The sequence below is a fragment of the Microcaecilia unicolor genome, chromosome 12 (assembly GCF_901765095.1).
Source record: "Microcaecilia unicolor chromosome 12, aMicUni1.1, whole genome shotgun sequence".
Classification (NCBI taxonomy): domain Eukaryota; kingdom Metazoa; phylum Chordata; class Amphibia; order Gymnophiona; family Siphonopidae; genus Microcaecilia; species Microcaecilia unicolor.
Genome location: NC_044042.1, coordinates 21,432,365 through 21,458,443, shown reverse-complemented (window position 1 = coordinate 21,458,443; position 26,079 = coordinate 21,432,365). Strand labels below are relative to the sequence as shown.

Below are 26,079 nucleotides of genomic sequence, written 5' to 3'. Positions count from 1 at the left end.
TGTGCTGCATGTGCTGTGTCTAACCCCCACAGGAAGTTACATAGCTGTGTGACCTCTCTAAGTAATTCACATCAGAGGTCACAGAGTAATCACAGAGAAATAATAGGTGACAGGCAATGCATGTAAAATACAATTACATTCCAACAAACCCCTTCTCATGCATAACTGTCATGCAATTATTTATTCATACAAAGTCCAAGCTTTATACGCAGATTCACAAAATGTTCTCTGGGTAACGGTTTGGTCATGATGTCAGCTGTCATCTCACTGGTGTGACAATAGTGTAGACTGATGACCCCTTCTTTCGCCAACTCTCGCACGTTGTGGTATTTCGTTGCGATGTGCTTGGTGCGTGACTGAACCTTGTCATTCTGTGACAGTCGGATGCAGCTCTGATTATCTTCCATTATCTGGATTGGTCTCTTTTCAGCTATTCCGAAATCCAGCAAAAGTTTTTCAATCCACATCAGTTCTCTGCACGCTTCCGATACGGCCACATATTCAGCTTCTGTAGAAGACAAACTCACAATACTTTGTTTATGACTGGCCCATGAAATTTGTACATTTCCATACATAAACACATATCCACTTGTGGATTTATAATCAGAATGATCCCCTGCCCAATCTGAATCACAGTAACATATTAGTTTTGGATTACTATTGGCTGAAATCTTTAATTTACAATCAATGGTACCCTTTAAATACCTTACCATCCTTTTAACTGCAGTCCAATCTGATTTGGTAGGTGAGCTGACCCTTCTGCTCAAAATTCCTACTGCATTTGCTATATCAGCCCTGTATGTGGTAGCTAGATATAAAAGCTTACCTATGGCTGATCTATATTGGATGTTATCTGGTAAAGGTTCTCTTACTGTTTCATCCTTCAGAAAATCAGTGATCATGGGAGTGCTTACAACTTGGGCATCTTGCATACCTAAACTTTCAATAAGCTCATTTATTTTCTGCTTCTGGCTTAGAAGATAAGAACCATCATTTTGTTTCTCAATTTCTATACCAAGATAGTATGACACATTACCAAGTTCTTTTATCTCAACATTCTGGTTTAAACACTTTACAATGTCCTTGTACTCTTGCTCACTTTTGCTTGCAATGAACAGATCATCAACAAAAGCTAAAATGTATGCATATTGTCCATTTGTGCACCTAGTGTACAAGCATTTATCTGCTTCACCTTGCTTAAATCCTAAATTTGTCAATATTTCATGCAATTTATCATTCCAACATTTTGCACTTTGCTTTAATCCATAAAGACCTTTGTTTAATTTACACACTAGCTGTCTTTGTTTTGTATTTATGAAACCTGTTGGCTGTTCCATGTACAAGTCTTCAGTTATATCTCCGTGAAGAAACGCTGTTTTCACATCAATGTGGTTGACTTGCATGCCTTTTGAGACTGCAATGCTCAGAAGTGTTCTTATTGTCGTGTGTTTCACTACAGGTGCAAACACTTCATCAAAATCTTCTCCATATTTTTGAAGATATCCCTTTGCCACTAATCTGGCTTTATACCTTTCCACTTTTCCTTGTGCATTCCTTTTTAACTTGAATACCCATTTGCATCCTATAGCTTTCTTGCCAGGAGGTAATTTTGTAAGAATCCAAGTATTATTTTTATCCAATGCATCAATTTCTTCTTGTGCAGCTTTATGCCATTCAGCAGCTTCTTCTGCTGACATTTTCTCAATCTCATCCCATGTTAAGGGCTCTTGAGCTTCTGCTGACTTTGTTAGGTAAGACAGTCTTGGGGGTGGAACACCTTTGTTTTCCCTGGATGAGCGTCTGACAACAGGTTGGTCTGACCTTTCCGCATCCTCTAAATCTGAGAGTCCTTCTCCAATTGATTCCCCTTCTCCAACTGTACTGTCTTCTTCAATGATCCTTTCTGTGTCTGCTTCCTCTGCCTGTTCCTCGTTAGATACAGATGAGTTGCTTTCAGACATCTGCCTTGGTATGGCATTTATATACACTGGCATGTCTATTATTGTTCTAGTTTCATATTCTGGATGATAAGGCTCATCTGGGATAATCCAGCCTTTATCAACCCTTTTGTTTTCATCAAAATATGTAACATGTCTTATGCCAACAATGCCAGTTTTCAGATTCAAAATTCTATATCCTTTGTGTCCTGGAGCATAGCCAACTAGAATGCCCCTTTCTGTTGTGGAATCCAGCTTATGCCTTCTTTGCTTTGGTATATGAGCATATGCTGTACTTCCAAATGTTCTTATGTGTGACAGGTTTGGCTTCCTACCATGCCATGTCTCATGTGGTGTGCGCTCAGCGCCTTTAGTTGGCATTCTGTTTTGTAGGTACACTGCTGTGAGAATGGCTTCCCCCCATAGTCTTTTAGGGAGATTGCTATCTGACAGCATACATCTGGTCATTTCCACAAGTGACCTAAATTTTCTCTCTGCAACAGAATTTTGCTCTGGTGTGTAAGCTACTGTTGTGATATGCTGAATGCCTTCTTGTTCTAGAAATGTGCGCATGCTTTGTGAAATGAACTCACCACCATTGTCGGTCTGAAGAACCTTTGGTTTTCTTTCAAATTTATTGTTCACCATGGCTACGTATTTCTTCAGCATGTCTGTGACTTGACTTTTTTCTTTCAGCAAATAGGCCACACAGTATCTAGAGAAATCATCCAAGAATATTAGCACAAATCTGTTATTTCCCAATGATGGGATATTAAACGGTCCACATAAGTCACTGTGTATTAAGTCCAGCACTTTATTACTCCTATTTCCTGTGTATGCAGGAAATGAGGGTCTCACACCTTTTTGAGTAACACAGTCTATGCATTTCTCCATTTTACCAGCATCTGCACTTATCTGAATGCCGGTGGCTAGTTGCTTACTGTAAAGATCCTGGATCACCTTAGAATCACGATGTCCCAGGCGGCGGTGCCAGATTTCCAGACTACATTTACCATCATTCTTCCTTACTTGCGCCATATGTGAGGCTTCACCTGAAATGTTCAGCTTATAAACATCATTATGCATAAAAGCTTCAGCATACACTTCATCATTTTTAGAGATTGTGCACTTACTGTTTTCAAAATGAATCGCAAATCCCTTCTTATCTAATGTAGATACACTAAGCATATTGCAAACTGCTTGGGGAATATACAAGACATCACTTACAGGAATTTCTTTAACTTCATTAGACACTTTGCATTTTAAGAATCCAATACCTTTTGCTTGGATCTTAGCAGTCCCTGCGTTTGCAGTTTTAAGAATACCTTCCTCTGGACACATTTCCTGAAAGAAATTCTTACAATTGGTTAAATGGCATGTGCTCCCTGAATCCAAAATCCAAGTACTTTCATTTGAATTATTATTTACCATAGTCAAAGATTTTTCTGCCATTAGAAAGCCCTTGTGTTTATCTTTGTCCTTCATACATTTCCTGGTTTGAAAATTCTTTAGTTCCATTGGCTTAGGTGAGCTAGAGGGAGTGTTTTGTGTTTCCTTACACCATTTAGATACATGTCCCTCCTTTCCACATGAGTAGCAAATCAGCTTGCCCTTGGGTGGAGTTTTCCCATAGCTCCGCCTTCCTCTGTTCTTTGCCAAGAAATTTGTTTCATTTCTCTCTGACTGACTTTGAGAACACATCTCCTCAGAATCATTTATTATGCATTCCTGCCTTAGTTTTGATGTTGCCTGTTCAAAAGATTGCCCTTCAATGGCCTCATTTACAGACCTAAAAACATCAAACTTCTTTGATAGTGAGGTAAAAAGAAATGCTCTTTTCAATGCATCACACATGGGAATTCCAGAAAGTTCTAACTTTTGAAATGAAGACATAAGATGCATAATGTGATCATTACATTTACTTTATCCCTTAATTTGGTTTCATTCAACTCTGCTAACCAAATTGGTTGCTGCTTTGCATATGTAGTTGCATACATAGTTCTCAGTTTATGTAAAATGTCCTTTGGTGTATCTTTTCCCTCCACTAATATGGCTTGTTTCTCTGAGAGAGCTTCCAAAAGCATGCACTTCACATAATAGTTTGCATTGTCCCATTCAGCCATATTTTCAGCTGTTCTGTCTTGGTCTAAGCATATATTTAATCTTTTTGCTCGAAGGAGACATATGAATCTTAATTCCCACTGCCGATAATTAAACTCAGTTAATTTAGGCACCTTGAGAGAATAGAACAATGGTGAATTTCTTCCCTCAGCCATTTTCTTAGCCTTCTGTCTGCTGTGTGGGGGGAGAGAGAGACAGACTGAATCTTTCCTTTAAAACTTAAGAGAAAAATGTGGCTTTTTTTTCTGCCTGGTAATATTTCTCTTCTTTTTCAATTCCTGGACCCTGGGCCCATAACCCTTTTGTTGGATTATTTGTAGTAAATAATTAGCAGATTTTAGTACACACAGCTTCAGCTTTAGAAATGTTAATTTCTTTCTTCATCTCTCTCTCATTCACCCCAGAATAATTCACTGCTGAGTCAGTTTAAAGTTGAAGTAACAAAACATCTGTTTACTCACAGTTTGCAGTTAGATTATAATCAGACAGGCTTATATATACATATTACTATACATTTGTATTATCAGCTCCTTCCATGTGCTTAGATGGTAATGGATGCTCACACCACCATAGATCCTCTCAGGTTAGGAGAGATCATGAGCTCCATGTGCTCCATGTGCTGCATGTGCTGTGTCTAACCCCCACAGGAAGTTACATAGCTGTGTGACCTCTCTAAGTAATTCACATCAGAGGTCACAGAGTAATCACAGAGAAATAATAGGTGACAGGCAATGCATGTAAAATACAATTACATTCCAACACTGACATCCTGCACGTACGTGCAGGACGTCAGACTCACAGAAGCAGAAGCCTGCGCGGCCACACTGGTGATCTGCAAGGGCCGACTTCTACATGGAATGTTGCTAGTGGAATAGCAACATTCCATGTAGAATCTATAGAAATCAAACAAAATAAAACATGGAAAAGAAAATAAGATGATACCTTTTTTATTGGACATAACTTAATACATTTCTTGATTAGCTTTCGAAGGTTGCCCTTCTTCGTCAGATCGGAAATAAGCAAATGTGCTAGCTGACAGTGTATATAAGTGAAAACATTCAAGCATTACTATGACAGTCTGACAGGGTGGGAGGATGGGGGTGGACTTAAGAGTGGACTAACACGGCTACCACACTCCTCTACATTTAAGTTTAAAATACCCAGTGTACCTGAATGCAACTCACCTACTGAAAAAGGCGTGAGGAAATTCAAATCCAGAAAAGGTGTCTCCATCTTACGCACTGGCCAGCTTCAATATGTCTTTATTCTTCATAGGAGACCATCATTTTCTGTTTTGCCGTATCTTCTACAGATCTGGACGAATGTGCAGAGGGAAATGGAGGATGCCAGCAGGTCTGCATCAACATGATGGGTAGCTATGAGTGCCGCTGTCGCGAAGGCTTCTTTCTGAGTGATAACCAGCACACCTGTATCCAGCGACCCGAAGGTGCGTTTGTAAAGTTCACGCTCTGTCAGTATATACTGTAATCTCAGTTCCCAGAGAGAGAATTTTCATGAGAAATATTTTTATGAATGAAAAAGAGATTTGTTCTGTCTTCAAATTATTCATGGACAGGATCAGGAACTCTATGATATTAATTTGAATAAAAGTCAGATACAGATACCCTCAACGCGCGCCAATTCCGAGTTACTACCCGGCTACCGCGTGGCCCGGGCGGTAATTTTATTTTTGACGTGCGTCCAATATGCACGTCAGAAAATATTTTTGTTTTCTGGTTTTCGGGCGGTAATCGGCATTTGGACACGCATTGCCCATTACCGCCCGGTTAATGCGTGAGACCTTACCGCTAAGTCAGTGGCTGGCAGTAAGGTCTCAGACCCAAAATGGGCACGCGCCAATTTTTATTTTGCCGCATGTCCATTTTTGCCCCCCCTTCCCCCCCCCCCCAAATACATTTTTTACAGGTGCAATGAAAAATGATTCTGCGTGCGGCCAAAACCCGTGCCTACACTACCGCAGGCCATTTTTCACCACACCTTAGTAAAAGGACCCCTGAATGTCACCACTTCCGGATAGTACTTGCAGATCAGCGCTGAAACCGGATATTCAGCGGCAGCCAATGTACAGGTACCTGCACTGAATATCTGGTTTCATTTTAACTGTAGTATAACAGAGAGAGGGAGCAAAGCACAAAAAGCCAGAAACAAAACAAAAAGCACCAAGGGCCTTCAAAAAAAGGGGGAATAAAGTCTTTAATCATATACGTTGATGATACAATGCTTGAATGGACACGACACGGTCCCTGTTTCGGCGCCCAGTGCCTGCGTCAGGGGTCGCAAGTAATAGCTGACAGCATGTGGCAGTACTGTGAGAACAATTCAATTTTGAGAAATAATATACTGCAACACCATGTGATCCCCTTCACTCAAATTAAAAAATATTTTGATTGAACAAACACAATCCTTCACAATACTGCCACATGCTGTCAGCTATTACTTGCAATCCCTGACGCAGGTGCTGGGTGCCGAAACACGGACCGTGTCGGGTCCATTCAAGCATTGTATCATCAACGTATATGATTAAAGACTTTATTTCCCCTTTTTTTGAAGGCCCTTGGTGCTTTTTGTTTTGTTTCTGGTTCATTTTAACTGTGGCAGCCAGCATTTTACTTAATTGCTTTTTGCTGTGGTTAAATATTACCCCTTTTGTTATCAGGAAGTTCGTAGAAAAGACAATTTTACCAATGTGCGCCAACAGTTGGGCGCCACATGCACGTGTGAATAGTGCCTTAATTTCCACTGATGCACACACGTGCCCTAAGCGTTGATCTATAAGGGTGCACGTGAGTGGCATGACGTGCATCTGCAAGGACAGTGTGCACATGGGCGGAGCTTGGGTGGAACACCGGCGTGTCTCCCAGTGATGCTACCAACCAGGGCCGCTTTTACAAATAGGCAAAAGGGGCAGCTGCCCCGGGCCCATGCATAAAGGGGGCCCTGCTGTCCATTGGTAAATTCAGCCCCAAGCCCAAAACCTCTCTCTTCTCTCTTGCCTGCCCACCATGGCTGCTACATCTCTCCCTCTCGCTTCCTCCCCCTTCCCTGCAGTCTTCCATCCTTGTCCCCAGCAGCTATTACCTCAAGCCGCGTTCAGCCAGCGTCGGGACTTTCTCCCTGCAGGACCCTGTCTGCACGGAAACAGGAAGTTGCATCATGGTAGGCTTAGCCCTGCAGGGAGAAGGTCCCAATGCTAGCTGAAAATGGTTTGAGGTAATCACTGCCGGGGAAAAGGACGGAAGACCATGGGGAAGGGGGGAGGAAGAGAGAGGGTGAAAGATGCAGGACCCATGGAAGGTGTAGGTTGGGGGGAGAGACAGGATTAGAAGAGTAGGGGAGAAATGCTGGACCAGAGGGGGAGGCAGGAAAGTGAGAGGGAAAGATACTGGCCCTGGGGTAGCAGGAAGGAAAGAGAGAGAGGAGAAGTTGAATATGGGGAGAGACAGAGGGGCAGGGGTCCAAGGAAGCTGTGCTGCTCCAGAAGGGAGAAGGGCACCCCTAGACTTGGAGGGGACCGTCCACAGAAGTTTGCCCAGGTCCCCGGAGGTGGTTAAAGTGGCTCTGCATGCACCTAATTGAATAATATAAGATGTGCGTGTAGCTTACCATATATCCCTGCGGCTGTATGTTCCTGCCATTGACCTGCCCTAAGGGGACATGCAGACATTTTAGTTCACCAATTCATCTTTGCCTTACTATTCTATAATGAAATCTGGGCACCAAGATGCCATTCTAGCATTGGTGCGAACCCGCTGCATCGGGAGCACCCAGAAGTGGGCACCAATTTATAGAATTGCCACCAGAGTTTTTTTTTTTTTGTATAAGTAGTGTCTGAATTCTGCAATTATGACTGATCTACTGTCGCACTAATTATCAAACAACAGCTGCTACACTGGTTTGGACGGTTATTCAGCCCTGAAATGGCAAATCATTAAAGGGGGGGTCCTTTTACTAAGGGGCGCCTAAAAGTGGCCTGCGCTGGTGTAAGCGCGTGTTTTGGACGCGCGCCGGTCCATTTCCTCAGCGCGCCTGGAAAAAAAAAAGCATTTTTTTTTTGTGCCGGAAAATGAACGTGCGGCAAAATTAAAACCAGCACGCGTCCATTTTTGGCCTGAGACCTTACCGCCACTCACTGACTTAGTGGTAAGGTCTCACAAGCTAACAGGGCGGTAAGCGTTCAATGCGCATAAACTGCCAGTTACCGGCGGGTAAGCGCCACGTGGTAGAAAATAGAACATATTTTCTACCGCGTGTTTTGGGCGTGCGCCAAAAATGGAATTACCACCCGGGCCACACAGTAGTGCCAATCTGATGCACGTTGGAAGCGCGTAGGCGTAAAAGGGCCCCTGAATTAGAGAGATTTATTACTTTCAGCGTACAGTTGGATTTCCTTTCAGACACCCTTTTCTTTTTTAAAATCTTGTTTTCATATGGGAATGTCTGTTTCATGGCTTGTTCTTATCTCAAAGATAAAAAAAGAAACCAACCGCAATGATCCACTGATTGCTTTTTAATCTGATTCTCTCTTTCTTATTTGTCATTCTTATATACCCTTCTCCTCAAACGTTATGAAGTTTCCATGTTTTTTGGCTGCTCAGATTTGTCAGTAAATCATTACTATTAAGAAGCTTTGCTGAAAGAACGATTTATAATGATTGCAAGGCTTATGCAACAGGGCGTAGGGCTGAGCACACGGAGAGATTTTGTTAATGGTTCAAAACCCCAAACATAAAAATTAGATTGTGCTAAGCTTTTCCCTTTGGGCTCAACTTACCCAAATTTTCTTTGGCTCTGGATAATGAGAAAAGCCCAGATATCAACTCTTTTAAAAGCAGATGTTTGAAAGGTATCTGGCAACGAAACAGGAATATTGGTCACAGTCCAAAAAAAGTTATTCAAGGCACACGGAAAGAAGGAGCTGCTTTAGCTAATCCATAATACCTACCAGGGGCGTATCTGCGTGGGGCCACAGGGGCCTGGGCCTCCGCAGGTTTCGCCCTGGACCCCCCTACGGCCGTTAACCCTCCCCCGCCTACTGGCTTCACCTACCCCCGAGGTCCGCTTCCCCCTGACGGTTTTTAAAAATATTACTTCAGCTGGCGGGGGGACCCCAACCCCCGCCAGCCCAGCCGAGATCTTGTTTAAGTTCTTCATCCTCGTGCTGTGAAAGCTGCATCCTTCCAGTTGGACGGAGTCTGACGTCGCTGTGACTGGAAGGATGCAGCTTTCACAGCACGAGGATGAAGAACTTAAACAAGATCTCGGCTGGGCTGGTTGGGGTCCCCCGCCAGCTGAAGTAATATTTTTAAAAACCGGCAGGAGGAAGCGGACCTCGTGGGTAGGTGACGGCGGTAGGCGGGGAAAGGGTTGACGGCGGTAGGCGGGGGAGGGTTAACGGCGGTAGGGGGGAGGGTTGACGGCGGTAGGGGGGCGGCGGCCGGGGGGGCTATAATGTGCCCCCTCACTCTAGCCCCTGCCCCCGCCCCCCCGCCGAACCTCAGATACGCCCCTGATTTACATGCCCAAAAAAAGATTTCTTTGCTCAAATATTTACCTTTTATTCACCAACATAGCGGAGTGGAGGAATAACTTAACGGTTATTTATTTATTTGCTGCATTTGTATCCCACATTTTCCCACCTATTTGCAGGCTCAATGTGGCTTACATTGTTCCGTCATGGCGATCGCCATTCCAGAGTGAGAGATACAAGTGGTATTAGATCATGATTGACATAGTAGATTAAGCAGTCAAGTATAAAGAGTTCATATTCGGAATGAGAGATAAAGTGGTATTGCGTTAAAGTTCATTTGTGGTACAGTAGGCTTTGGTAGTCGAGTATAGAGAGTTAGGTTTTATTCAGTTCAGGCTTGAGTTTCGTTGTCTGGTAATTAGGATGGATTGTTGCGGTATGCCTTGTTGAACAGTTGGTTGGGTCGCGCATTTTTTTCACGGCGAGTGGTAGTGCATTCCTTGACTGCGTGCTTATGTAGGAAAAGCTGGATGCATATGTTAATTTGTATTTTAGTCCTTTGCAGCTGGGGAAATGGAGATTCAAGAATGTACGTGCTGATCTTTTAGTGTTCCTGGGTGGTAAGTGCAACGAACTGGGGAAACTGGGTTCAATTCCCGCTATGGCTCCTTGTGACTCTGGGTAAGTCACTTCAGTGGCGTTCCTAGGGGGGGCTGACACCCAGGGCGGATCGCCGATGTGCCCCGCCCCCTGGGTACAGTGCCCCCCCCCCCCGGAACAGCGCGACGCCCCCCCCCCCCCCCACTGGCGAAAAAAACCCCGATCCCCCGGCGAAAGAACCCCCCCCAGGTGCACGCCGCTGGGGGGGGGTGCCGCGTGCCTGCCGGCTCTTCGTTTTCATGTTCCCTCTGCCCTGGAACAGGAAGTAACCTGTTCCGGGGCAAAGGGATCATGAAAACGAAGAGCCGACAGCGCGCGCGGCACACCCCCCAGTGGCGTGCACCCCGGGGTGGACCACCCCCACTGCCCCCCCCTTGGTACGCCACTGAGTCACTTATCTCTCCATTGCCCCAGGTACAAAAACTTAGGGCCCCTTTTTTCTAAGCTGCGGTAAAAGGGGGCCTGCGCTATCAGCATGCGTTTTTGATGCACGCTGAGGCCCCCTTTCACCGCAGCGGGTAAAAGGTTGTCTTTTTTTTTTTTTTTTTTAAAGAAATGGCAATGCCGTAAGTGAACCACTTGCTGCGCAGCCATTTGTGGGGGGCGGGGCACTTACTGCCACTCATTGAGGTAGCGGTAAGGGCTCCTGCGCTAACCCAGCATTAACCGGGCAGCACTCAGCACCTGCCTGATTACCGTCGGGTAAACACCAGTGCTACAAAAATAAAACATATTTTTGAAGCGCTGGAAATTGCGCTTGCTGGGGGTGGGAACTACTACCGGGCTGCCGCAGTAGCCCAGCGGTAGTTCAAGATTAGTGAGCGTAAACCCACGACGGAATTACTGCCGCTTAGTAAAAGACTCCTTTAGATTGTGAGCCCACTAGGGACAAAGAAAGTACCTGAATATAATAAATGTAAACCACTTTGGTTGTACCACGGAAAAGCATTACCCCTTTTCTGGAAACTTCAAAATTCATCAAGATATATCTAAAACAAGGAGAATTTGGGGAAAATTCCCAAATGTAAATTTAAAAAACTAGAACCATTCCCCAAATTCTCAGTCCAGTGGTGCATTACATTCTCGTCCTGATTGAAATCCGCTTGTCCTGAGGATGGCTGAGTTATGTTCCAATTTTTCAGTTCTCTCATTGGTCCCAACTAACTTGGGGCTTGATATTCAAAAAAAGCAGAGTGTTTATTAAGCTGCACTATAGGCGTTCTAGCGTTTTTAGCACACACTAATGCTAAAGACACCCATAGGAATATATGGGTGTTTCTAGCATTAGCACGTACTAATTTTTAGTACGTGCTAAAAATACTAGTGCACCTTAGTAAACAGGACCCTTAGAGGAGCATTTTCAAAAGAAACGTCTAAGTTTGGATTTGGACGTCTTTGTAAAACGTCCAAATCCAGAGGTGGGGAAAACCGTATTTTCAAAAAAAGATGGACGGCCATCTTTCGTTTCGAAAATACCATCAAAGACGCCTTGAATTTGGACGTCTTTGACTTTCAGCCATTTTCAAACACAAAGACGTCCAAATGCAAGACAGCTGAAACAGAGGAGGAGTGGCTCAATGGTTAGTTAGCAGACTTTGATCCTGGCAACATGGGTTCAATTCCCACTGCTGCTCCTTGTGGCTTTGGGCAAGTCAAATGCACAAGGGGCATTTTTGGATATGACATTTAAGTCTGAATTTGGACAATTTTGTAAAATGTCCAAAATCAGAACAGGAAAGGTCATTTTCTATATTAAAAAAAAAGTCTCTCTTTTCCTTTTGAAAGTACTGTTTGGAAAAATGTTTTGTGAGTTGGGGTAGGAAGGGGAGGTGATCCCCGAATCCCTCCAGTGGTCATCTCGGGCACCTCTTGTGTGGAGTAGAGAAGTAGCTATAAAGAACAGTGCCTAAATTGCAAAGCGCACAGTTCAAAATAAACGCGCATAACTGAAAAGGGGTGTGTTTATGGGCATGTTTATGGGCGGTTTGTCGGTGTTCCAAAATTTCCACGCATAATTACAGAATACGGGTCAATGCGCCTAAATCTGCACACATGGATTTACACCAGGCTTTTATTGGCATAAATGAACGCGTGTGGATTTAGGCGCCTCAGTATTGATAAGGTGTATTCTATACACCATGCCTAAATTTTATAGAGGATTTTTTTTAGGTGACATATATAGGGGTCCTTTTACAAAGGCTTGCTGAAAAATGGCTTGCAGTAGTGTAGATACGTGTTTTGGGTGTGCGCAGAATCAATTTTTCAGCGCACCAGTAAAAAAAAATGCCTTTTTTATACTTTTGCCGAAAATGGACGTGCTGTAAAATGAAAATTGCCGCACATCCATTTTGGGTCTGAGACCTTACCGCCACCCAAGTCTCACGCGGTAACCGGATAATAATGGCCTACGCGCGTCAAATGCCACTTGGCGCGCGCCCGATAGGTGCATCCAAAATTATTTCGGATGCACGTATTGGATGCGCACCAAACATGAAATTACCGCAAGAATCACGCGGTAGCCGGGCGGTAACTCCATTTTGGCACGTGTTGGGCGTGAGTAGACGCTTGCGTGGCCTAGTAAAAGGGTTCCATAGAATCTAGCCCTAAAGATTTAGTTGTGCAAAATGGGCTTCAACTTGTGAAAAGAAAACGGGGTAGGATGGTCTGGCCCTTTCAATCAACCAGGGAGACGTACAACACTACACAGTCTTTATTAAGGAACATCAAGTGGCTGGACACAGCAGCCGTGTTTTGGCGCCTATGCGCCTGCTAAAGGAGCCTTATGGTGTTCCAAAGGTTTATGTAGAAAAGAAAACAAATTTTTGAACTTTTCGCTTAGGCTGCTATTGCAGACTTTGGAAGCATCATTTCGTATGTTTGGCAGGATTGCTACATCTAATAATTTAACCGCACAAGAAACTTTGTTTGCTTTTCTACATAAACCTTTGGAACACCTTAAGGCTCCTGTAGCAGGCGCATAGGCGCCAAAACACGGCTGCTGTGTCCAGCCACTTGATGTTCCTTAATAAAGACTGTGTAGTGTTGTACGTCTCCCTGGTTGATTGAAAGGGCCAGACCATCCTACTCCTTTTTCTTTGTACTTCTTGGACGTAGGAATTGAGGGTTCCTCCGCTTTCTGTGGCTGCTCCTCGTCTTCAGCTTGTGAATCCTTTCAGTACACAATTTGCTTTTTTTCTGATTTGAAGAAGAAGCAGGGCTTTTTTTGAGGGGGTACTTGGGGGTACTGAGTACCGGCACCTTTTCCATTGTCTGCTAAAATTGACTCATGGACCCCAAGTTTTAATGAAAGAGCTCAGGCTCTACACACCAATTCTGGCTTGTCATAGGTTCTGTGACTGGTTGCAGGGGGCCTGGCTATTGTGGGGTGGGTCCCTCAGTGATCGCCCCACCCCTGAAGGGTGACCTAGCATTTGAGTACTGGCACCTTTTTTGCTAGAAAAAACACACTGAGAAGAAGGGCTACCTTCGAAAGCTAATCAAAAAATGTATTAAGTTAGTCCAATAAAAAAGGTATCATCTTATTTTCTTTCCTGTGTTTTGTTTCATTTCTATCTATTACCTTTAAAAGTGGACTAACACGGCTACCATATCACTGTACACAGCAGGGGCGTATCTGCGTGGGGCCACGGGGGCCTGGGCCCCCGCAGATTTCGCCCTGGACCCCCCTACCACCGTCAACCCTCCCCCGCCGTCGCCGTGGACTACCTTTGCTGGCAGGGGACCCCAACCCCCGCCAACCGAGGTCCGCTTCCTCCTGCCGCTGCCTTTAAAAATATTCCTTCAGCTGGCGGGGGACCCCAACCCCCGCCAGCCGAGCCGAGGTCTTTTAAGTTTTTCTTCGATCATCCGCCGTGCTGTTCAAAGCTGCTGAATCCAGTTTCGGAGTCTGACGTCGCTGCACGTTGTACGTGCAGGATGTCAGACTCACAGACTCTGTTTCTGCGACGTCAGACTCCAAAACCGGATTCAGCAGCTTTGAACAGCACGGAGAACGAAGAAGAACTTGAAAGACCTCGGCTCGGCTGGCAGGGGTTGGGGTCCCCCGCCAGCTGAAGGAATATTTTTAAAGGCAGCGGCAGGAGAAAGCGGACCTCGGCTGGCGGGGGTTGGGGTCCCCCGCCAGCAAAGGTAGGTGACGGTGGCAGGGGGGGTGACGGTGGTAGGGGGGGGTCGGAGGCAGCGGCGGCAGCGGGGGGGGGGCTATAATGTGCCCCCTCGCTCTGGCTCTGGCCCCCCCTACCGCCGAACTTCAGATACGCCTCTGGTACACAGTTTGAAACCAGAGGCACTTGGTCCCAATATTAAAATTATATGCGTATAGAGGCCCTTTTACTAAGCCGCGTAAGCGTCTATGTGCGCCTAATGCGTGCCAAAATGGAGTTACTGCACAACTACCACATGGCTCTTGTGGTAATTTCATTTTTGGCGTGCATCCGATACACGCATCCAAAAAATAATTTTTATTTTCAGATGCGCGTATCGGACATGCGCCAAGTGGCACTTGGCAAGCGTAGGTTATTACCGCCCAGTTACCACATGAGTCTTTACCGCTAGGTCAATGACTGGCGGTAAGGTCTCAGAACCTAAATGGATGTGCGGCAATTTTGATTTTACTGCATGTCCATTTTCAGCAAAAGTTTTAAAAAGGCCTTTTTTACAGGCGCTTTGAAAAATGGATCGGCGCGTGCCCAAAACCTGCGCCTACACTACCACAAGCCATTTTTCAGCGCACCTTAGTAAAAGGACCCTTTAATCTGGCTGAAGAAAGGAGCAAGAATCCAGCTTAAAACATTAAGACTCCGTGGTAAGAGGCAGAGTGCTCTGACAGGTTGTAAATCTCTCACTCTCTTCAGGGAAGGAGATGGATAGATTTATAAACTGCTAATGAAGCTCCACTTGCCTCTGAATGCTTGGTTTTATGGAACACTAAAGAGGAAACGAAGGAACCAGTCCTAAAGAAATAAAATGACAACGCAGCAATAAAAAAAAAAAAAAGTAACAGGGAAAGCAGATGTGGTGCCAGGAGATGGTGCCCTTTTTATTTCAGGAGGGAGAGGTCAAGGCTAAGCCCACATAGAGGGTGGAATCCAGCTTTCTGTAAAAGAAAACAAAGGGAGACATTGAGGTCTCTTTAATCTTTACATTTTGATGCTAGATGCAGTGGCGAACCAAGGGGGGGAGGCGGTGGGGGCGGTCCGCCCCAGGTGCATGCCGCTGGGGAGGTGCCGCGCGCCGGTCAGCGTCGTTGGTTTCCATACTCCCTCTGCCCCGGAACAGGAAGTAACCTGTTCTGGGGCAGAGGGAGCATGGAAACCAATGACGCTGACTGGCGCGCGGCACCCCCCCAGCGGCGTGCACTCGGGGGGGGTTCTTTCGCCAGGGTGGGGGTGTCCCTTTGCCGGGAGGGGCGCGCGCACGCTGCACGGGGAGGGAGGGTGCTGCACCCGGGGGGACGGGGCGCATCGGCAATCCGCCCCGGGTGTCAGCGCCCCTCGGAACGCCACTGGCTAGATGGAAAATTGGAACCTCCGCTCCTTGATGTCCAGAAGGAGTTTTGGGGGTAAAGTATGAATATTTTCACATCGAAAGTGAAAAGTATAAAAAATGATTTATTTATCTTTTGGAAATTATTTTCAAAAAATATCCCAATGCCTTTTACTAAGCCGCGTAGGTGCCCACGCGCACCCAACGCGTCCCAAATTGGAGTTACCGTCCGGTTATCGCATGGCCCTCACGCTAATTTCAATTTTGACGCATGTCTGCTACGCACGTCCAAAAAATATTTTTTAAATTTCTGGCACGCATCAGCTATATGCGTCAAGTGGCATTTCAGGCAATAGGTCATTACCGCCCGGTTATCGTGTGAGACCTTACCGCTAAGTCAATGGCTGGCGGTAAGGTCTCAGACCCAAAATGGACGTGCAGAAATTTTCATTTTGCCGCACGTCCATTTTCGGCAAAAATTTTAAGAAGGCATTTTTTCTAGGTGCGCTGAAAAATAATTCTACGCGCGCCCAAAACACGCATCTACACTACCGCAGGCCATTTTTCAGCGCACCTTAGTAAAAGGACCCTTTAATTTTTTTTTTTTTGCTACAGATTTATTATTATGTCATCTTGAGCCCATTGTCACACATAAGGCAGACGGATGCTCCTTCCACACATGTCGGACTTGTGTTTCGTCAACTGCTTCTGACCAATTGATATCTGACTCAATGAGATTCTTATCACTGTTTGACGCTGTGTCAGTCTTGGCTTTCCTGGACCTCTTTACCTTTCTGGTTTCCAGTTAATGACTTGCCTTCATATGTGCTGTACATCTGTTCTTTTTAGGGGCCCAAAACCATTTAAGTTGTCATTGCCATAGTATTTTACTACCTCTCTTATCTCTTTGGTTTTATTTATTTATTTATTTTATTAGGATTTATTACCACCTTTATGAAGGAATTCACTCAAGGCGGTGTACAGAACTTACAATAGCAAAACATTATCCCACAAACTGCAAAACCAACACAAAAAAGCTCTAATAAATCAAAATCGACATACAAACGACAACTAATTAAAGGTTCCTACTTTCACCATTACGGAAGATCCATACCTTACAATTCAAATAGGTTACATCAATGCCAGATCAACAGTAAACAGAACAGAAATGATAAAACATTGGAACTAAACATGTATACTCTGGAGGAAAGGAGAAACAGGGGTGATATGATACAGACGTTCAAATATTTGAAAGGTATTAATCCGCAAACGAACCTTTTCCGGAGATGCGAAGGCGGTAGAACGAGAGGACATGAAATGAGATTGAAGGGGGGCAGACTCAAGAAAAATGTCAGGAAGTATTTTTTCACGGAGAGAGTAGTGGACGCTTGGAATGCCCTCCCGCGGGAGGTGGTGGAAATGAAAACGGTAATGGAATTCAAACATGCGTGGGATAAGCATAAAGGAATCCTGTGCAGAAGGAATGGATCCTCAGGAGCTTAGTCGAGATCAGGAGGCGGGGCTGGTGGTTGGGAGGCGGGGATAGTGCTGGGCAGACTTATACGGTCTGTGCCAGAGCCGGTGGTGGGAGGCGGGGTTGGTGGTTGGGAGGCGGGGATAGTGCTGGGCAGACTTATACAGTCTGTGCCAGAGCCTGTGGTTGGGAGGCGGGGCTGGTGGTTGGGAGGCGGGGATAGTGCTGGGCAGACTTATACGGTCTGTGCCCTGAAGAGCACAGGTACAAATCAAAGTAGGGTATACACAAAAAGTAGCACATATGAGTTGTCTTGTTGGGCAGACTGGATGGACCATGCAGGTATTTTTCAGCCGTCATCTACTATGCTATGTAGCCAAGGATCCTTCTGGCTTTGACTGTCTCCCTTTCTACCTGTTTGGCCACCTTAAGGCCATCAGACACAATCGCCCTCAAGTCCCGCTCTTGTTTTGTACACATAAGCACTTCACCCCCTATACTGTATTGTTCCCTTGGATTCTTGTAACCCAAATGCATGACCTTGCACTTCTTAGCATTAAATCAATTTTCAGACCATTCTTCAAGCTTCGAAAGGTCCTTCCTCATGTCTTCTGTTAACAGACTTCCTAAAGATTTGAATTCTGGTTCTTTTCTAGTTCAACATCTTTTAATTTGATTGCTGTGTTATCTTCTCTGTTTATAGTCATAAACTTTGTCTGTTTGCTAGATATAGTTAACCCAATCTGTTCACCAAAATGTGTTATTCTCGGTCTGTGTTGCCAGAAGAGAACTCACCAACAAGGTCACATCAACTACAAAATCCTAATACTCTGCCTGTTTCAAGCGTGTGATCCCTGAAGTTTCGACTCCTACTGTATTCTGCATTAACCAGTTCATGGCAAAGCTGAATAACAATAGTAACAATATACAGCTTTGCTTGACCCTAGTTGCTATTTTAAACCAATTTGTGTAACCATCTTCCAATCTGACACCACATCCATTGTTCTCATACAGGTTTTTTCATAACTCTAATGCACTTGGCAGGTATTCCATATCATTTCATTATACTCTATACACTATCTCTGTCAGTGTTGTCAAATGCTTTTTCAAAATCCAAAAATGTATAACTACTGGGATTTTATTCTCAAGAACCTGCACAATCTGAAAATTTGTTCTATGCAGGATCTGTTGGGCCTGAACCCCTGCTTGTTCATCTTGTAATTTCTTTTTGTTACATTTGTACCCCGCACTTTCCCACTCATGGCAGGCTCAATGCGGCTTACATGGGGCAATGGAGGGTTAAGTGACTTGCCCAGAGTCACAAGGAGCTGCCTGTGCTGGGAATTGAATTCAGTTCCTCAGGACCAAAGCCCACCACCCTAACCACTGGGCCACTCCTCCACTGTTGCTACTATTTGAGATTCTACATGGAATGTTGCTATTCCACTAGCAACATTCCATGTAGAAGTCGGCCCTTGCAGATCACCAGTGTGGCCGCGCAGGCTTCTGCTTCTGTGAGTCTGACGTCCTGCACGTACTCACAGAAACAGAAGCCTGCGCAGCCTTCTACATGGAATGTTGCTAGTGGAATAGCAACATTCCATGTAGAATCTCCAATAGTAGCAACATTCCATGTAGAATCTCCAATAGTATCTATTTTATTTTTGTTACATTTGTACCCTGCGCTTTCCCACTCATGGCAGGCTCAATGCGGCTTAGATGGGGCAATGGAGGGTTAAGTGACTTGCCCAGAGTCACAAGGAGCTGCCTGTGCCTGAAGTTGTCCACTTGAGTCTTTAGCTAGCTAAAACTCATTCAACTGTAAACATTTTCAGGTACAGATAACAGAACAATTCTTCTCCAATTATTGCAGTCCAATAAATCTCCTTTCTTCTGCAGCTTTACAATTATACCTTTCTTCCAGCCATCTAGTGTTTTTTTTTTCCCCTTTCCCATGCTGCATTACACAATTGTAGGAGCTATTCTGTCATTTGATTTGATCCTTTCTTCAAGGGTTCTGCACCGATGTTGTCTAATCCTGGTGATTTTCCATTGTTTAGTCCCTTAATAACGTTGATTATCTTCTCCATTGTGAATTGTCTGATGTCTATCTGCAGCTCTGTTGATGTTTCAGTAATCGGCTGGTCTAGTGCAGTTTCAGGCTTTGGGCAGTATAGTATTTCCTTAAAAATGCTCTTCCCAAGTTGGACTTTGTTGTTTTCATCTGTAATGACCTGGCCGCATTTATCTTTAACAAGTAGGTAGGGTTCTTCCTTCTGTTTTGTTATCTGATCAATCATGCAGTTCACTGTTTTCAAGTCTTCTTTTTGTGCTGCTTCTGCTATTTGAGCATTTTCTTCAGCCCATCTTCTCTTATCTGATTTCACACCTTTTTAAACCTCTTTATCGTACTGAGTGTACCTCTGTAATACCGCTTGTTTCTTTTCATTATCTTCTTGTGATGCAATTAACGACTGAATTTCTTTTCAGTTCAGATGCATATTTCAAATAACAAATTGATGTTGCATTATTTTTTCCTCGGAATCTTTTAGAAATTTTCTTAAAAGCAAATTACTTTTTCTCCTAGATATTTCACTGATTTGTTTTGAGTAGATAGTGATGGTAGGAGCAAATAAATTGCACATAAATTTGCAAAAAGTAAAAAGGCAAACAATACCAAATTTCTCCTGAAGTTCTTTCCATATGGTAAGAAATGTATTTTTCACACAGTGATATTTAGGAGATGTAATAGAGGGGCATTTTCGACATGACGTCTAAATCCGACTTTGGACGCTTCGCTGAAAACGTCCAAAAATCAAGTAGTAAAAATGAACATTTTCAAACTAGAAAAACAACGATCCTTTTTTTCTTTGAAAATTGCAGAGGCGTAGCCAGACCTTGCTGGGAGGGGGGCCAGAGCCCGAGGTTGGAGGGGCACTGTTTAGTTGCCCCCCCAAGCCGCCGTCGCCACATTGGACCCCCTCTTCCGGCGATCCCCTTGAACCCCCCTCGCGCCACCAACTCTCCCCCGCCATCACCGCCCGCCCCGCCACCACATCAGATACCTTTTTTCTGGCGGGGGTCCCCGAACCCCGCCAGCCGAAGAGAGTCTTCTTCAGCACCAGAGTAGCGCCTTTGTTCAATGAAGTTCCTGGTGCGATCAGCTGTTTCGACGCCTTAAGTCCTGCACGGGGCTACAGGCACGGGAGGGGGGGTTCAAGGGGATCGTCAGCAGGGGGCCAGGGCCAAATGTACGGGGGCACAGGCCCCCTCAGGCCCCACGTAGCTACGCCACTGGAAAATTGTTGTGCTTAATTACATCTATCTTTTTGGACCATTTAAAAAAAAAAAAGTCTAAGTGAAAAACACACATAATCAAGCCGTTGGGACGTAGGAGAGCCAGCTTTCCTAGTAGACTGGTCACACAGGCATCCCAGCAGAGCAGTGAGGCACCCTAGGGGGCACTGCAGTGGATTTCACATAAAAGGTCCTAGGTACACATCTCACCATTACCCCCTTATATTGAACGGGGAGCCCTTCAGAACCTACGAAAAACCTACTGTACCCAACTTTACACCACTGCAGTAGTCCGTATGGCTTCAGGTGTCATCTATATGTGGGTACAGTAGATTTTGGAGGGGGGGTTTTTTTTGGGGGGGGGGAGCTGACACTTTCCACCACAAGTGTAATAGTTAGAGTGGATTGTGGGCCTGGGTCACCTTCTCTACAGTGCACTGCACCAACCACTAGTCTATTCCAGGAACCTGCTTGCTGCTCTAATAGGACCGGTCATAACATCTGAAGCTGTCATTTCATTTACCTCTTTGTGGCAAGGGAGGGGATCAGTGACCACTGAAGGATTAAGGAGGTGTCATTCCTTTATTCCTCCAGTGGTCATCTAGTTATTTAGGGCACTTTTGTGGTTTATTTGTTAATAAGTGAAACAACAAAGAAAGCGGAAGAAAACCAAAATAGACCAGATAGAAACCACAAAGAGTAAGAGCACCAAAAAAGTTTTATTGGGACCCTACACGGTCCGTGTTTCGGCCAAACGGCCTTCTTCAGGGGTCTAAAATCAAACAAAATATAACATATCAAAATATATACAATCTTATGTATGTATAAATACAAATAGAAATACAGGCTTATAAATACAATAGTGCTATTCCACACACCCAGACACACATGCAAAAAGTGTGAATATGGAGACATATTGAAAAAAGTATATGAAAATCTACATGCTATGATCCCATATTTAAATTATATGAAATATAATTTGATATGTGATAGAAAATAGTAGAAATTACATTTGAATGACTGATAACTTCACCGCTATATGGACAAAGGCATATAAAAGATATACAATTATAACCTACCTTCAAACACTGCAGCTAGACTCATGTTCGGTAAAACAAAATATGAAAGTGCTAAACCCCTACGAGAAAAGCTACACTGGCTCCCACTTAAAGAACGCATCACGTTCAAGGTGTGCACCCTAGTTCACAAAGTCATTCACGGAGACGCTCCGGCCTATATGTCAGACCTGATAGACTTACCACCCAGGAATGCTAAAAAATCATCCCGCACTCTCCTGAATCTTCACTTCCCCAACTGCAAAGGTCTAAAATACAAATTAACGCATGCGTCGACCTTTTCATACCTAAGCACACAATTCTGGAACGCGCTACCGCACAATTTAAAAACGATCTATGAACTAACTAACTTCCGCAAACTACTGAAAACCCATCTCTTTAACAAGGTATACCACAAAGATCAGCAAACGTGAACTCCTCTACATATATCCAGAATTGTCTTATAACATCCGCTTGTTACACTACTATGATGATTTCTTATTATTATCATGTTACCCAAGATCCTTCTGTAATACTACATGTCTATTTTCTTATGTATTTCTACCACTCATGACGTATTGTAAGCCACGTTGAGCCTGCAAAGAGGTGGGGAAATGTGGGATACAAATGCAATAAATAAATAAAAAATTGACGTATACAAATGTACCTCCAAAATTCTCATGGAGTAAAAGGCATAAACTACATAGAAAACAAAAGCAAAAAATTGGATAATAGAAAAAGATAAAAACGAGAAATTGAAAGAAAAAAGGAATAAAAAGAAAAATATGAATAAAAAGAAAAAGGGAAAAAATGTTTTTTTGCAGGAGACTTGGACCCTCTTTATGTTTGTTTATTTGTTAATAAAACATGTCTAGACCAAAATGTCCAAATTATAGCCCTGGATGTTTTTGTTTTGTTGCATTATGGCAGGAAAACATCCAAATGTTAGAAACGCCCAGATCCCGCCCTTAACACACCCCTGACATGTCCCTTTGTGATTGGAACGCACTTCTGATGGGCTTCATAGAAAAAAGTCTACAAAATTAGTTTTGAAAATACCAGTTTGGATTTTTTTGTGAGAAAAATGTCCAAATGTAGATTTATGCCACTTTTGGGATGTTTTTCTCTTTTGAAAATGAGCCCCATAGAGGCTGATTTTGAAAGCACATAGACTTACAAAGTTCCATAGCTTACTAGGGAATTTTGTAAGTCTAAGAAAATACGCTTCCACGTAACTTTGTAAGTCTATGTGGCTTGAAAGGAGAGCGTCATCAACTAGAAAGCACAAAGGATAACATTAGAAAGGTTTTCTACATGCGAAACCTGGTTTTACATGTCAGAAATGCGTAAGAAGAAATGGTAAAACTGGAAGACAGGAACTGATGTTGCGGGGTGGTAGACCTAGGAGTAACATCAGCAAATTCTTTTTTCACGGAGAGGGTGGGCGATGCTTGGAATGCCCTCCCGAGGGAGATGGTGGAGACATAAACGGTGAAGGAATTCAAAAAGGCGTGGGATGAACACAGAGGATCCCTAATTAGAAAATGGATGGTATAAAACAAACAGAAGTTAAACGACTTGCATATGTGTTGATGTGTTGAGTGATAGTTAGATGTCGACTCTAGCTGTGAGGAACTAAGGCCAGTCCCAGGCAGACTTCTACGGATTAGGATGGGCTGGAGAGGGCTTCGATGGCAACTCCAGAAGTTGGAACATAAGGGCAGTGCCAAGCGGACCTCTACAGTCTGTGTCCCAAAGCTGGAAAAGAAAGACCAGGGTCAAGTCTTTCTACATCACATTCATTGTTTATGTAATTATGAATTGATAATGAGTGTCACTGTTGGGCAGACTGGATGGGCCATTCAGGTCTTTATCTGCCATAATCTACTATGTTGTATACATAAATATACATAGAGAGCCACAAAGGCCACATGGCAGCCGTGCGGTAACTCCATTTTGGCGCACGTTGGATGCGTGTCGATGCTTACGCGGCTTAGTAAAAGGGCCCCTAAGTGTAAAGTGCAACGTTACAGGGTTATTCTATAATGGAATCCAGGCACCCAGATGCTGTTATTATTATTAGCATTTGTATAGCGCTACCAGACATACGCAGCGCTAAACACCTGATACAGAGAGACAGTCCCTGCTCAATAGAGCTTACAATCTAAAATAATACAGACAGACAAGACAATTAAGGGCGAGGGAAGTACTGGGTGAGAAGGAACAAGGGGAGGGCAATTGAATAGTAGCTAGGAGCCAAAAGCAGTGGTGAAAAGGTGGGTTTTCAGCATAGATTTGAAAATAGGTAGAGATGGAGCTAGACATACATGCTCAGGAAGTCTATTCCAGGCATAAGGTGCCGCGAGGGAAAAGGAACGAAGCCTGGAGTTAGCAGTGGAGGAGAAGGGGGACGACAAGAGAGATTTGTCCAGTGAGCGGAGTTCACCGGGAGGAATGTAGGGAATAAGCTCTCACCACATGGCATCAGGGGTGCCTAAGAGGAGATACCCATTCATAGAATTGTCCCCTATACCTAGCTTGGTTGCCATCTGAGGCAGAGCAACCCCTTCCTCCTGGCATGCCATCCCTCCCCCCTGCTGCCTGCCGCCCACCGCCTGCTGCCTCCCTCCCTCCAAGCAGTAAGGGTGTGCACTGAGCAGTAGCACAGCTGTTAGCTCTGCTGGTCCCCTGCCCCAGAACAGAAAGTTGACATCAGGGCAAGGGACCGGCAGAGCTGACAGCCACGCAGCTGCTCAGTTCACCCCCTTACTGCCTGCACCTGGAGCAGACTGCACCCTTCGCCCTGCCCTTGGTACGCCACTGCCCCCACATTTTGCAAAGTGCGAAGTATACGTGTGCAATCAGGCAGATACACATATGTATTTACGTCTGCCTCCAGATTACAATCGCAGCAGGTGGCTGCATCCATCTATAAGCAGCTGTTTTAGAAGCGAAATTGTACCCGTATTTTTCCTTTCTGGCTGCGTCCACTTATGTGGCTGGTTCTCAGCTTAACTGACAGTGTCTTACAGTCTCAGTTCAAAGAGGGCATTATGTCTTTTCTAGGGGCATTTGGACATCCCATCGGAAATTCCAAATTGATTGCTTTTTTTTTTTTTAACTAGGTAAGTGAGCCAAAAAAACAGGCTGCTGCTCGTGCTTCGTTTTTTCCAGTGGAGAGATTTTAGATCACTGCATTGGAAGACAGCTCCTTGTGTTTGGCATTTGTCTGTTGGGCATGCCGAAAAACTCCGCAGTAATAGTCATCTGAGGGATAATTTTATGACAGGTGCCTATAAACATTTCAAAAAAAGCATCTATTTTATGCAAGCCACAAAATTCATGAACTCTCATTGCAAGCCAAATCGTCTGTTATGACTGGAACGGGTATAATTGAATGGAAAAATTCTCTAAATTACCAATATTCAAAACAATTTAATCAGCTGGAAATGACTGCTGACCAGGTAATTGCTCGTTTGTGGCTATCCGGTCGTTTTCAGTCACACTTAACCAGTTATCTTCGCTCAAAATAACTGGTTAGCCCCAAAATCAAGAGCAGTTAACTTGTGGCATTCCAGGGTGTGGAGTTGGATTAAGTGCTGATCTTCAGCCTCTCATTGCGTAAGTAAACTGCTTATATAGCAGTGCATAAGTATTGCCATACTGGGACAGACCAAAGGTCCATCAAGCCCAGCATCCTGTTTCTAACAGTGGCCAATCCAGGTCACAAGTACCTGGCAGAAAAACAAAGAATAGCAACATTGCATGTAGAACCCCAAAGAGTAGCAAGATTCTAGAATTCTAAAGAACAACAAGATTCCATGCAGAATTTCAAAGTGTATAGCAACATTCCATTCAGAACCCTAAAGAGTAGCAAGATTCCATTCAGAATCCTAAGTACATAAGTGTTGCCATACTGGGAAAGACCAAAGGTCCATCAAGCCCAGCATCCTGTTTCCAACAGTGGCCGCTCCAGGTCACAAATACCTGGCAAGATCCCGAAAAAGTTCAGTACATTTTATGCTGCTTATCCCAGAAATATAAATTGATTGGTCACACTATCGCTGTGATAAAGGGGGGTCTCATACAGTCACAAAGGCAAAAATATTCTTATCAATCAGATGTACCTTGCTCATGTGACAAGCATAATCATAGACAACCCCCTACCTTCCATGTATGTATACACCTTAACGCAATACTATTTGTAATGCTGTTACCCGGAAATGACAACCGCCATTACGGCAAATGTAAGCCACATTGAGCCTGCAAATTGTTGGGAAATGTGGGATACAAATGCTACAAATAAATAAATTTTTTATCCCTTTTTTACAGTGCTTATTATGCTTATAGTGTCCTTTTTACTTCTTTTATATCAAACTTGAAACATCCATTAGTCCATAAGTGTGGCCAATGTGCTCACAATCGGAACGTTTTTCATTTACTGCAGTGGAGATAACAAACTCTTATCTGTATATGTGTCCTTCGTAATCCTAGGACTCCTCACAGTCCCGACAGGTGCCTGTTTCGCTCATGTGCTTCATC

The 26,079-nt window shown here is 44.2% G+C and overlaps 1 protein-coding gene across 5 annotated transcripts in view; it reads left to right on the top strand.

Moving 5' to 3' along the window:
* The window catches only part of SCUBE3 (signal peptide, CUB domain and EGF like domain containing 3), a 297,033-nt gene that overhangs the window by 101,035 nt on the left and 169,919 nt on the right, over positions 1–26,079 (top strand). For all 5 annotated transcript variants that reach the window (XM_030221603.1, XM_030221600.1, XM_030221602.1 and 2 more), the window contains exon 4: positions 5,371–5,505. In XM_030221603.1, the coding sequence (XP_030077463.1) occupies positions 5,371–5,505 (135 nt within the window). The remainder of the gene's footprint in view (positions 1–5,370; positions 5,506–26,079) is intronic.